The sequence below is a fragment of the Equus przewalskii genome, chromosome 27 (genome assembly GCF_037783145.1).
Source record: "Equus przewalskii isolate Varuska chromosome 27, EquPr2, whole genome shotgun sequence".
In the NCBI taxonomy this organism is placed as follows: domain Eukaryota; kingdom Metazoa; phylum Chordata; class Mammalia; order Perissodactyla; family Equidae; genus Equus; species Equus przewalskii.
In genome coordinates this window covers 38,840,484-38,854,278 of record NC_091857.1, presented here as the reverse complement: position 1 = coordinate 38,854,278, position 13,795 = coordinate 38,840,484, and the positions used below count along the sequence as shown (strand labels likewise).

The window sequence follows — 13,795 nt, the reverse complement described above, 5'->3', positions numbered from 1 at the left end:
CTGCATCCCATATGAGTTGGTATGGTATGTCTTCATTTTAATTTGTCTCCAGATATTTTTTGATTTCTCCTTTCATTTCTTCAGTTATCCATTGGTGGTTCACTAGCATGTTGTTTAGTCTCCACACCTTTGCCCCTTTCTCAGCTTTCTTCTTCTAACTAATTTCTAGCCTTCATAGCATTGTGATTGGAAAAGATGCTTGTTATTATTTCAGTATTCTTAAATTTATTGAGGCTTGCCTCATTTCGCAACATATGATCTGTCCTTGAGAATGTTCCGTGTGCACTTGAGAGGAATGTGTATTCTGCTGTTTTGGATGGGGTGTTCGATATTTACCTCTTAAGTCCAACTGGCCAAGCTTTTCACTTAATCCTACTGTTTCCTCGTTGACTTTCTGTCTGGATGATCTGTCCATTGATGTGAGTGGAGTGTTGAGGTCCCCTACTGTTACTGTGTTATTATTAATATCTTATTTTAGGTTTGTTAATAGTTGCTTTATGTACTTTGGTGCTCCTGTGTTGGGTGTACAGATATGTATGTGTTATTTCTTCCTGATGGCATGTCCCTTTAATCCTGTGTACTGCCCCTCTTTGTCTCTCTTTACATGTCTTGTCTTAAAGTCCACTTTGTCTAAGTATTGTGACACCTGCTTTGTTTTGTTTGCCATTAGCTTGGAGTTTGGTCTTCCATCCTTTCGCTCTGAGGCTGTGTTTGTCTTTGGAGCTGAGATGTGTTTCCTGGAGGCAGCATATTGTTGGATCTTGTTCTTTAATCCATCTCGCCACTCTGTGTCTTTTTATTGGAGAATTCAATCCATTTACATTTAGGGTGATTATCAATTTGTGAGGGGCTTAATGCTGCCATTTTATCACTCTCTTCCTTGTTCTACTGCATTTCCTTTGTTTTTCGTTCTGTGTAGTTTGGTCTACCCATTGAGTTATGTAGTTTTTTATGTTGTGTTCGTTTTCTCCTTATTTATTATTTGTGTCTCTGTTCTCCTTTTTTGTTTAGTGGTTACCATGAGGTTTATATTCAGAATCTCATGGAGAAGATAGTCTGTTTTCTGATGGCCTCTTATTTCCTTAGTCTAAACTGATTCCCTTTTCTCTTCCCCTCCTAAGTTGTTTTTCTCACATCTTATTCCATCTTGTGTTCTGAGTTTGTGGTTAAAATGACAAGATTATCTTTGTTTGTGGTGTTTTCCTTCCCTTTCTCTTTGATGCTGTACTTGAGTATTTGCTAACATGTTCTGATGTGTAGCTACAATTTTCTGATTTTGTCTACTTATTTATCTCCTTACTCCGTGCTTTCTAACCCCTTTCTCCCTTTTTTTTTTCCAGGTATGGGGGCCTTCTTGAGGATTTATTGTAGGGGGGTCTTGTGGATACAAACTCCCTTAACTTTTGTTTATCTGAGAAAGTTTTTATTTCTCCATCATATCTGAAGGATATTTTTGCTGGATAGAGTATTTTTGGCTGAAAGTTTTTATCCTTCAAAGATTTTAGTATGTCATTCCAGTCTTGGTTTCTGCAGAGGAATCCCATGAAAGCCTGATAGGGGTTCCTTTGTAGGTTATTTTCTTCTTCCTTGCTGCCCTTAGTACTTTTGCTTTGTCATTTACTTTTGCCAGTTTCACTACTGTATGCTTTGCAGTAGGTCTTTTTACATCGACATATTTAGGAGATCTGGTAGCCTCTTCCATGTCGATATCCATCTCTTTCCCTAGGTTTGGGAAGTTCTCCACTATTATTTCTGTGAACAGACTTTCTGCTCCATTCTCCTCTTTTCCTTCTGGAATACCTATAATTCTTAAGGTGCGTTTCCTAATTGAATTGGATATTTCTTGGAGACTTTCTTCATTTCTTTTTAGTCTTAGTTCTCTTTCCTCCTCTGTCTGGAGTCTTTCAACATGTCTGTCTTCGATTATGCCGATATGCTCCTCTATGATGTCCGCTTGAGTGTTCAGGGAATCCATATTCTGTTTTATCTCTTCCACTGTGTCTTTTATCTCCAATATTTCTGATTGATTTTTATTTATGGTTTCAATCTCTTTTGTGAAGTAGCTCCTGAACTTGTTGAATTGTTTCTCTACATTCTCTTTTAACTCATTGAGTTTTCTGATGATAGCTGTTTTGAATTCACTGTCATTTAGATTACATATTTCTGTGTCCTCAGGACTGATTTCTGTATACTTGTCATTTTCTCTCTGGTCTGGAGATTTAATATAATTTTTGATATTGCTAGAGGGGGTGGCTCTGTTTTTGTGCATTGTGATGGTATTTGGTTGCAGTTACCGCCTATTGCCACTGTGTGGGGGTCAAGAGCAAATATTCTGAGTCCTCTGCATTCTGCTGGGATCCCAGGCACTGGAGCCAGTGCTGGGCAGGGTGGGTGGAGGTACGCTTTCTCTTGTGTGCTCTCAGGGTTTTCTTGCTCTGCTCTCACTGTCTGCTCTCCTGGGGTGTTGGCTTGCTGAGGTCACCCCCCATGATAGCTTTCTCCCTGGTAGAGGGCTTCCCTCTATGCTGCGAGGGCCCTCAGGGATCTTTGACATTCCTGTGAACAAACATCCCCTCCCACCTTCCTTCCCTCTCGGTGGCTGCCCGGGGTCCCAGATCACAGTCTTTTGGGGAGGGACCAAAGTTTTCTCCTACCCCATTCCACCTCCTCCGAGGGGGACTCCAGCCTCTCTGCCCTCTGTCATGTGGCTGCATGGGTCTCTCAGACGTTTTTTGTGTTGTGTTTGGATGTCCTCTGCTGGAGTGTGAATGTCTTTTTTGTTGTGTCGTGGAGGGGAGGGATTGCCAGGAAAGCTCACTCCGCCATGTTGCTGACGTCACTTCCTCACCATCCCCTTCTTTTGTAGTCAACCCCTCAGCCCACCGTCAGCCCCAGGCAACTGCTGATCTGGCAGTTTGTTAAAACTTTTAGCTGAGTTTTTCATGCTAGCTTGTGTGGCATCCAGTGTCTGCTCCAGGTGAGCAAGTGCTTGCTTCACATCTCGCCTTGGAACATCTGCCTTTTCTTATTTTTCCTATTAGTTGGTTGATCTTTGCATTCAATTCTGTGATGTGTTCAAGATAAGCTGTGATTATGTGAATTATCTCCCCCACTTTTTTTTTTTTTGGTGAGGAAGATTGGTGCTGAGATAATGTCTGTGCCAGTCTTCCTCTATTTTGTATGTGGGACACTGCCACAGCATGACTTGATGAGCTATGCATAGGTCTGCACCCGGGGTCCAAACCCATGAACCCTGGGCTGCTGAAGTGGAGTGCATGAACTCTGTGCAACCCAACCAGCCCCTGGAGGTGTAGCTCTTTCCAGTTTACTGTATCTCAGGCAAAAACTAGAAGTCAGGGATTTGTTTAAACATTGAAATTGTTAAATTTCTTTTGTTTTTTTTTTAAGATTTTTTAATTTTTCCTTTTTCTCCCCAAAGCACCTCCCCCCCCGCCCCGGTACCTAGTTGCATATTTTTAGTTGTGAGTCCTTTGAGTTGTGGCATGTGGGATGCCGCCTCAGCATGGCTTGATGAGTGGTGCCATGTCTGCATCCAGGATCTGAACCGACGAAACCCTGGACCGCCAAAGTGTAATGCGTAAATTTAACCACTCGGCCACAGGGCCGCCCCTGAAATTGTTAAATTTCTTACTCATCCATAGTCACTGTTCTTAATAATAGATTAGTATAGTAAAAGGGTCTGGACTTTTTAGGCCCAGCTAGTCCACTCCCCAGGATGTAATTCTCTGGACTTTATTTTCCTTACCTGAGAAGGGGAATAGTAATACCTGCTCTAATTACCTTACACATTGTTGTGAATATTCTACTGGACTACGGTAGGTGACAGCACATTGTAACCCCAGGTGCTGTTCAACAGGCCGATGTGATCGTTTTCAGTGACTTCTATGACAGGAAAAATTTAGAACGTAGAGAGGAGGGCAGGTTGTCATCACCATCCTGTGTATCTAGAACGTGGAGAGGAGGGCAGGTTGTCATCACCATCCTGCGTATCTATAACGTGGAGAGGAGGGCAGGTTGTCATCACCATCCTGCGTATCTAGAACGTGGAGAGGAGGGCAGGTTGTCATCACCATCCTGTGTATCTAGAACGTGGAGAGGAGGGCAGGTTGTCATCACCATCCTGCGTATCTAGAATGTGGAGAGGAGGGCAGGTTGTCATCACCATCCTGCGTATCTAGAACGTGGAGAGGAGGGCAGGTTGTCATCACCATCCTGCGTATCTAGAACGTGGAGAGGAGGGCAGGTTGTCATCACCATCCTGTGTATCTAGAACGTGGAGAGGAGGGCAGGTTGTCATCACCATCCTGCGTATCTAGAACGTGGAGAGGAGGGCAGGTTATCATCATGGTCCTGCGTATCTAGAACGTAGAGAAGAGGGCGGAGTGTCATCACAGTCCTACAAACCTAGAACGTAGAGGGCAGATTATATCACAGTCCTGTGGAGATTAACTTGCTTAGCTTGCACGTGGAGAACTTACTTTTCTAACTACTTTTTCTGCTTTTTGATTATTTGGAAGTCATAATTGTACTCCTTGACTCTTAATTCTGAGTTTATTCATTCGAACAATGTTAGATAGTGATTATAGAATCAAGATTACTTTTTGATTATTGATAATTTATGGGCAGGACTGGAGCAGCTTATCTTTCATGGATGTAATAGTTGCACAAAGTTGATGGCAGAACACTCTTGTGTTGGTGACCATCACTTCTCTTGCCCCCCAATTATTCTGTTTCCTGTTCCCCTCTTCCACATACTCACACCAACACAGGGAAGCAGTGTGGTGTGTGGGAAAGAAGACAGGGTGGGAATTGAGGCCCAGTGTCCAGCTCTGCTTCCAGCACCAACTAGCCCTGTCTTCTTGTTTCTGTGGCCCTCAGTTTCATCTTTTGAGAAAAGAGTCTTAGACCCCACATGATGATTAAGGTCTGCCCTGGCCCTCGACTGGTGTGGCTCTTCATGTGGAAGAATAGGTGCCAGTTCTGTACCTTGACCTATAGGTGGTCTCGTGTCACCTAGTCCGAGTCTGGAGTGAAGAGTCAGTGGCCAGGCATTTGGATGGTTTCCACTCTTTGGCTATTACGGATAATGTTGCTGTGAACATTTGTGTGCAAGTTTCTATGTGAACATGTGTTTTCGGTTCTCTTGGGCATATACCTAGGAGTGGCATTGCTGGGTCATGTGATGTTTAACTATTTGAGGCACTGCCAGACTGTTTTTCATAGCAGCTGTATCACTTTCCATTCTGGTGGCTGCTTTTTCCTGTGTCTTCAGAACAGTCCGTCTTTCTCTGTGTGTGTCTGTATCTTTGTCGTTGTTGGAGGTGGTTCGTTCTTTGAGCTCTAGGCGAGATCATCAGGGACTGTCTGGATCTCCATCACTGTTGTTGGACCTCATCAAAGGCAAGGTTGGCTTGTAGAGAGCTGATTTTCAGTTTAGCATTTAGAAAGATTTATGATAATCTGGGATATTAGAGGTAATTGTTGAGAGATATTTTGAGGTCACTGAAGGCTGTTTTGGTTGATGTGTTCCATGGGCACAGTTCTGACATGTTTGATTTAGTCTAGTCTTACAGAAGTCTTGCTAATTCAGAAAAATTTGGTATCTGTTATCTGCAATATCCAGTTGATCACAGAAGTTCTCTTAATTGTCTTTTAGTGGTTGGTCTTGGGTGACTTTGGATATGTTGTAATCTTCCTTAGATAATTCCCTTCCTTCAGTTGACTGAGTCTGGCCTAGATAATGAGCTGTTGTTTTGTGGAATTGAAATGTTTCTTTAGAAGTTCATGTCCCTTTTTAGCTAGCTCAGCAAGGAGAAAACATAGTCAGCTTCAGAGTTTTCCAGATCAATGGAACGTGAGGAGATTATGTACCTATTGGATCAGAAGGACCTCACAACGGCTCCTGTATCCTTGACATCTGGCATTAAGACCCAAGAGAAGTAGGATGGAATTTCACTGAATTCCATATGTAACTTTCTGGGTGAATTGTTGATTTTACTAGGTGAAGGCAAGTAAATTGGCCAACTTTATAGAATGGGACACTAAAGAGACCTAAGCGTTAATCTGTTCTTGTAAAGAATTTGGTTTCAGGTGGGACAATGAGAGGATAGTATTTGGGGTAGTCAGTACAGCAACACAGAATCGTTTTGTTACTTGTTCACAGATCTTACACAAATCCATATTCTCTACCATTAGGCTTTTTTAAAACAGTCAACATTAGGTGATTGCAGGGACTGTACAAGGAATTACTAGTCCTTTTTCTATTTAACTGGTCACAGTTGGCCTACAGCCTTTTGTGGCTCAGCTCTAGAGAATATTGAGGAAGTTTAGGTAAAGATGGAGAAGAATCATCTGGACTCTTTTGGCTTTGTTCCAGTTATTTGACTCTGTCTGTAGAATCTTTCCCCCATAGGGATTCTGGGACCATAGTTAATTCTTTGGTTATTTCTTGAGTCATACATAATATGGCCAAATTAGTGTTCAGATTGGCTGTCATTTGCATATCAGAGAATTTTCTGGGACTCCTAAAAATCGTCCTTCTGTGGTACCTTTTATTTGTCAGGTTCTTTTGCAAAATAAATCTCCATCCGTTAAACTTGCAGGGGTTGTGTCCAGAGAAGGAAAAAATATCTTTCTGATAATGATTCCGGAGTAACCGTTACAGGTTGGGAGAAATGAAAGATGCTGAGAATATTCCTTTCCTGAGAGTGCAATAAAGTCTTAAGGGAAAAATTCTGACCAAATTGAAAAAACAGGAACTATGCTTGTAGATGAGCCGTAGGAAAGATGGAGACTTCCGCTTGGAGCTGGTTTCTTCATGGTGGATCAACAGGTGATAGCATTGGCTGGAAGTAAAACTGTGTCACCATATGCCTTGCCATTGATTTTTCTGTGACTGGGCTTCCTAACAGTGGGGTGTGCTCACTCCACAGTGGAAATTTACCTAATCTGGCAGAGACAGGTTTTGCAGGCAAAGGCATGAGCAGGTTGTAAGCGATATTGGACATCTCCCAGGAGTCACTTTGACGCTGTAGACTAACAGCAGCGAACAGAGAAGGACGGTAGGCTCATCTCTCTCAGCTAGCCCTCAGATTATAGGGCTGATCTCTCTAATCTGACTTCTCGCCACAGAAACCAGAGCACCCAAAGGAGGAGAGAAACTGACTTCTAGGAGCCACCGCCCAGCAGGACTGGGCATCCCCTCCAACCCTGCGGGGGATTTCCAGAAAGAGTGTACAGAGGCAGAGTTCCAAGACTGAGATCACTCACGGCCCTTGGCCCTCCCCCCTCCCTGTGACAGCTGAATAATTGACTTGATAAGAAACTACCACAGCAAATACAAAGAAACAAAAACCAAACGATGAAACAGGGTCACAATATTAATATCAGAGGAAACCTGCTTATGTTTCTTTCAAAAATTATGGTGCAGCGCTTGTGCTGCCGATAAGAGGTTTATAGAAAACAAGTTCAGGATGAGCAGTAGAGACTAAGGGCTCCATTGAACGTGAAAACTGTATCCCTGTTGTTGTTATTATTAATTACTCTTTAACAGCTTTATTGAGATATAGTAATATACCATTACAATTTGCCAATTTAAAGTATATAATTCCGTGGCTTTAGTATATTCATGTAGCTGTGCGTCCATCTCCACAATCAATTTTAAAACATTCTCATCACCCCAAATGGATTTCTTTTGAATCTGGCCATTCCCCCCAACTCTAGGCAACCTCTGATAATACTTTCTATCTCTCTAGATTTGCCTATTTTGGACAATTCATATAATACCATATATGGTCTGTTGTGACTGGCTTCTTTCACTTAGCATGGTGTTTTCAAGATTTTTGCATATAAGAACATGTGTCAGTACTTCATTCCTTTTATGGCTGACACTGTTTCATTGAATGGCTATACCATACCTCTCCATTCATCAATCTATGGATGAACATTTTGGTTGTTTCTGCTTGTTGGTTATTGTGACTAATGACGCTACAAACATTTGTGTACAAGTTTTTGTGTAGACATAAGCTTTCATTTCTCTTGAATATATAGCTAGGAGTGGAATTGCTGGGTCATATGGTATGGCTTTAGCCATTTGAGGAACTGTCAAGACTATTTTCCACAGTGACTGCACCATTTTACATTCCCCCCAGCAGGGCATGAGGGTTGCAGTTTCTCCACATACTCGCCAACACTTGATTATATTTTTGATAATAGCCTTCCTGGTAGGTGTGAAGTGGTGTCTCATTGTCATTTTGATTTGCATAACCCTGATGGCTAATGATGTTGAGCATCTTTTCATGTGCTTTTTGAGCATTTGTATATCTTCTTTGGAGAAGTTTCTATTCAAGTCCTTTGCCGTTTTTAAATTGAGTTATTTGTCTTTTTATTATTGAGTTGTAAGAGTTCTTTGTATATTCTAGATACCAGTCGCTTATCAGATATATGATTTGTAAAAAATTTTCTCTCATTTTGTGAGTTGTCTTTTCACTTTCTTGATAGTGTCCTTTGAAGCGCAAAAGTTTTACATTTTGATGATAACCAGTATATTTTTTCCTTTAATTGCTTGTGTTTTTGATGTCATAGCTAAGAAACTGTTGTCTAATCCAAGGTCATGAAGATTTACTCCTATGTTTTCTTCTAAGAGTTTTATGATTGTACCTCTTAACATTTGGGTCTTTGATCCATTTTGAGTTAATTTTTATATATGGTGTGAGGTAGGGATCCAACTTTCTTTCTTTGTATGTGACTATCCGATTGTCCCAGCACCTTTCGCTGGAAAGATTATTCTTTTATCCTTTCTCCATTCAGTTGTCTTGATACCCTTCTTGAAAATCAGTTGATCATAAATGTGAGGGTTTATTTGTGGACTCTAAATTCTACCATTGATCTATGTCCATCACTATGCTGGTACCCCATCGTTATTTCTAAAGCTGGAAAAAGACAAAATTATTACAACCTAAATCAAAAATGTCAGACATAATACAGCTCAACTCTTTATATTTTTATCAGCATACTTAATTGACACCAGATTTATTTCTTAAATTATATAATTTCTATGATAAATTCTAGAAATACCTATATAAATAATTTTAAAGAAAAATGAACCTAGAAAAAATAAGTACATTTTAACAAAAAATTAAACCAGCAATGCTTTATAGTCCTAGAGTTGACTCACATCCCAGACAGACTGACAAATACTGGAGCTGTCTGTGTAGGAATTTATTCACATTTATCTTACTTTGTAGTTTGCTCTTTAGATAGTGATGTTCAATGAAATGCAAGATTGGCATTTGCTACTGTAATGCTGGATACATGATATGGGACTTCATTTACTAGTAAATTTGTTGTGTTTTGTTTGGTGTTGTTGCCTGCTATGATACAATGTAGTTTTTGCTCTAATGTTTTCTTCGCTGATGTTCCTGTTATCTGTTGCTGTGTAACACACCACCCCAAAATGTCAAATCTTTAAACAACAACATCCATTTATTTTGCTGACGAATCTGCAGTTTGCTCAGGGCTTCACAGGGGTGATTTGCTGCTGTTCTGCAACATCTGGGGCCTCACTGGGGGTGATTCAGATTGCTGGGGATGAAACTGCTGGGGGCTAGTGGGGTGCCTCTCTCTTTCTCTCCTCATGTAGTCCCAGGGCTTCTCCACCGTGTGCTCTTTGTATGGTCTCTGCATCATGGCAGCCTCTTGCCTAGCAACTCAGGGCTCCTAGGGCAAGTGGCGAGAGACCAGCGTGGAAGCTGTCAGGCCCCTTCCTGCCTTGCCTTGACAGTCACGCTGTGTCAGTTCCGCTGCACTCTGCTAGTTACATGTGAGTCATAGGCCAGGGCCAGCCCAAGGGTCTGCATGCTGGAGGCTTGGTTCATTGGGAAGTCATCTCTGGAAACTAGCTACCAAAGAACCTAGCTAGAATGTATGTTTTCCTGCAGGGTCCAGTATGTGGTCTACTCTAGTTACATGAAGGAGGTTTTCCCCTGAAAAACTACCTTAAAATGACTTTCTATCAGTTTGTGATGCCAAATGCTTGAAGCTTCATCTTTCCACTAGACATTTCTTTAGTAAAACCAGAGTGTGTCATATGCTAGAAAATATAGTCATCAGGTTTAAATTGATTGAACAAAGAAAGTAAGTTTGTGTCAGTGAAGGTCCAGTCCTCAGTAAAGTTACAACTATCATGAAATTATGTACCAGGTAACACAGCACCAATTTATGGGGCAAAAATCGCTGGAAAGACAAGCAAAAATGGGGGAAAAAATCTGTTAGGTTTAGGAGACTTTAATGTACCTCTCTTGATCCTTCTCAGCACAGAGAAACAAAAATAAATAGGAATGTCCAGGATCTGATTCCATAAAGTTGATCTGGTAGCATAGATGAAATTTTATGTTCTGCCGTTAGATTACAGTTAATCAAAGGCAGAACAAGTTAGTGATAAAAGTCATCCTCCATTCTTGATAATTATTAGCAAACTAAAAATAGAAGAAAACTTCCTTGAACTCATAAAAGATCCTACCAGAATCATCCATTAGGCGTCACACTTAATTGTGAATTACTAGAAGCATTTCCGTTAAGTCAGAGGGAGAAGGACGCTGCTGCTCTACTTTTCCACCTTGGCCTGCTCTTTTTTTTTTTCTTTTTGAGGAAGATTAGCCCTGAGATAACATCTGCCAATCCTTTTTTTTTCTTTTTCCTGAGGAAGAGTGACACTGAGCTAACATCCGAGCCCATCTTCCTCTACTTTATATTGGGATGCCTGCCACAGCATGGCTTGTCAAGCAGTGCGTAGGTCCGCCCCTGGGATCCAAACCCGTGAACCCCAGGCCGCTGAAGCAGAAGGTGCAAACTTAACTGCTGCGCCACCAGGCTGTCGGTCAGCTCATTCAAGTTAGGAATTTTAATCACTTTGAATCATGCTTTATTGTTAGACCTAGCTAAAGAGAAATCTTACCAACAAGTACATGGATATACTTGGATCATTGATGTATCCTCACAGGTGTCTGGGAGTGTTGACAGGGCCCGTGTTAGCTGCAGAGTGTCCACTGGGAGCTGGTGGGATCGAGTAATCCCACCTGGCCTTCATGCTGGTCTTGCGATGCCTCAGGCATGGTGATACCTGCCAACCCATAGTAGGATGTAAAATTCAGAAAAAAAGTGTTTTTCAGAATCAGTTTTCATACTGTCTTTTGACCTCATGATTTCAGTTTGGTATCGTAGTTCAAAGTCATTAGGATTTCTCTCCCAGGATTGAAAGTGGATTTTAGCATCTTTTGTCCCAGATAAAGTAATCAGCCCCCATCTTCTGTTTGGACCCTGCCGGCTCACAGCTGTTTAATCCAGTATTCCAGACCCTGGTGTCCCCTCGCTGTCCTGCAGTCGGGCTGCTGACGTATTTAGATCCTAGTGCTCTGTTCCTCTACCGAGGCATTCGCTAATCACAGAGGCCCTTACTCACAGGCTTAGTAACTGTTGTGGTTGTCAGTTACTCTCTCTGGGCTGTCAGCCCTGTGGATAATACTGCTTTTTAGTGCCTTGTTTGTTATTCTGTGTTTTCATTTCATCTGTTAGGAGAAAAACAGCAATAAATACTCCATCTTGGGCAAACTTTTCTAGATTCTGAAGTAACAGTGATTTTGATGCTTTGTTTTCTCTTTCTGTTGCAGATGTTGCTGCCATAGCGTGCGGTCGTGAATTCTTGGTTAACTCCAGTCGAGTGCTCTTGGACACCATGCTGCAGCTTCTGGGAGACCTGAAGCCAGGACAGTGTACCAAACTCAAAGTGTACGGAGGATACTATTCGAAAGTTCATGTTTATTTACATACCAGTTAGAATTTGCTGATTGGGCCTCTTTTTCAAATAAACACAGTTAATTTGGCAATAGTTCTAAAAACTAGAAGAAGCAAATTGCCCGGAGAATTAAGGGACACGCTCTCTATTCAATACTATTTTAGAAAAATAGCATAAACAAAAGGAATGTTCTCACCTTAGAGCGATCAGTGAGTCCCAAATGCTGGTGTGACACTTCAGGGTTGTATTAATTACCTCAAAATGAACTTAAATAGATATTTGTTACAGCAGAACCCGACTTCAAGGTGCCAAAATCTGTGTTCCTTTTCTCTTGTTGTGTAACAAGTTACTGCAGACTTAGTGGCTAAAACAACACATACTTGACAGTGTGTCGTTTAGGTCAGAAGTCTGAGTGGGCTTAGCTGAGTTCTCTGACTAGCGTCTCAGAGGGCCACAGTCATGGCATTGTTGAAGCTGCGCTGTTTTCTGGCGGCCCTGGCGAGAATCTCCTTCCAGGTGTGTTCGTTGCTGGCAGAGCCCACTGCCTTGCATTTGTAGGACTGAGCTGCCTGTTTCTTTGATGGCTGTCAGGTGCGGGCCACTCACTCCTTCCAGGGCCGACTGAGTTCCTTATCCCATGACCCCACACCATCTTCATGCCACAGCAGCTTGCTGGACCCTTCTTACACTTGGAACCTCTCGGACTTCCTCCTCTGCTATCAGCCAGAGAAACTCTGCTTTTGTTGGGCTCATGTGTTTAGATTAGGCGTAAATGGATAAACTCCCTTTTGATTAACTGAGTAGACTGATCAGTAACCTTAATTATATCTGCAGAGTCTCTCTCCCATGTAACTGAACATGACCAGCATGTCGTATTATAGGTATAGCCCCAGGGATGAGGGTGGGAAATCTTGGGCTGTTCTAGGACTCTGCCTGTCACACCATTCATTTCGAGTATTTGCTTTTACTTCCTGGAGTGTTTTTTGTAGAAGTTTCTTTAAAGTCTTTGTCATACACTTCCAGCATCTGTGTCATCTTGGCCTTGGTGTCTCTTGGTTGTCTTTTCCCATGTGAGTTGGGATTTTTCCTGCTTCTTTGTATGCTGAGTAATTTTGGATTGTACTGTAGACATTTGAATGTTGTTTTGAGACCTTGGGTCTTGTTTAAATCCTGCAGGAAATGCTGATGTTTTTGTATTAGCAGGCAGTCAACCTGGTTGGGTTCTAGTCGCAAGTTCTGATCAGCCCCCTCTGTGTTGTGGTTTCAATGTGAGTTCTATTTTCAGAAAGCCTTTGCAGTGCTATTGGGTCTGCCCCTCACGTGTGCCACCTGTGGCCAGCCTGAGACCTTCATGGTAGTTGAGAGGTTAGTTCTCAGAGTCTCGGATATGCTGTTTATGATCAGATCCACATGTGCATAGCCTGGAATGAGGGTCGGGGTTTATAACAACCTTGTGGGTCACTTTCTTGAGCTCTGAACGCTCCACAATGTCCTTGGTACTTCTTAGTTCCCCAGGGCTCCCTTTTTCAGTCCTTCCCCTGGAATGCTAGGGTTTTATGTGCCCTGCTGTGCCCTATGTTTTTGCCACTTTGCCCACATCCAGGGCCAGACAGCAGGAGTTTACAGAACCACAATTCCTTCCAGTGGTGAGGAGGATTTCTTTTGCACAGAGTGAGTTACCTGGGGCTCCCACTGCTAGCGTGGTCACTGCCAGGAGGTTCCTCCCCTACTGCCTGAGCCTGCAGAAGTCTTCTCCTGGTGCTCGCTCGCTGTGGGTCACTGCCACTTCCGGGCTGCGGGCTGCGTGGTAAACTCACTGCCGGTTTGGTGGTTCTTACACTCCTGGTTTTCTTCCCAGTCTGCCTGTTCCTGTTTACTTCTCTGGGGCCTCCCACAGCTGCTCCTTGTATTCTGTTCAGCATTTATAGCTGCATTCTGTGGAAGCAAGAGGGTGGGGTGTTTAGTCCATCTTATCTGGACTAG

The 13,795-nt window shown here is 42.4% G+C and overlaps 1 protein-coding gene across 9 annotated transcripts in view; it reads left to right on the top strand.

Annotated features, from left to right (window-relative positions):
* The window catches only part of HSF2BP (heat shock transcription factor 2 binding protein), a 107,916-nt gene that overhangs the window by 32,720 nt on the left and 61,401 nt on the right, over positions 1-13,795 (top strand). For all 9 annotated transcript variants that reach the window (XM_070597343.1, XM_070597339.1, XM_070597335.1 and 6 more), the window contains one exon: positions 11,688-11,805. In XM_070597343.1, coding sequence (XP_070453444.1) covers positions 11,688-11,805 — 118 coding nt within the window. The remainder of the gene's footprint in view (positions 1-11,687; positions 11,806-13,795) is intronic.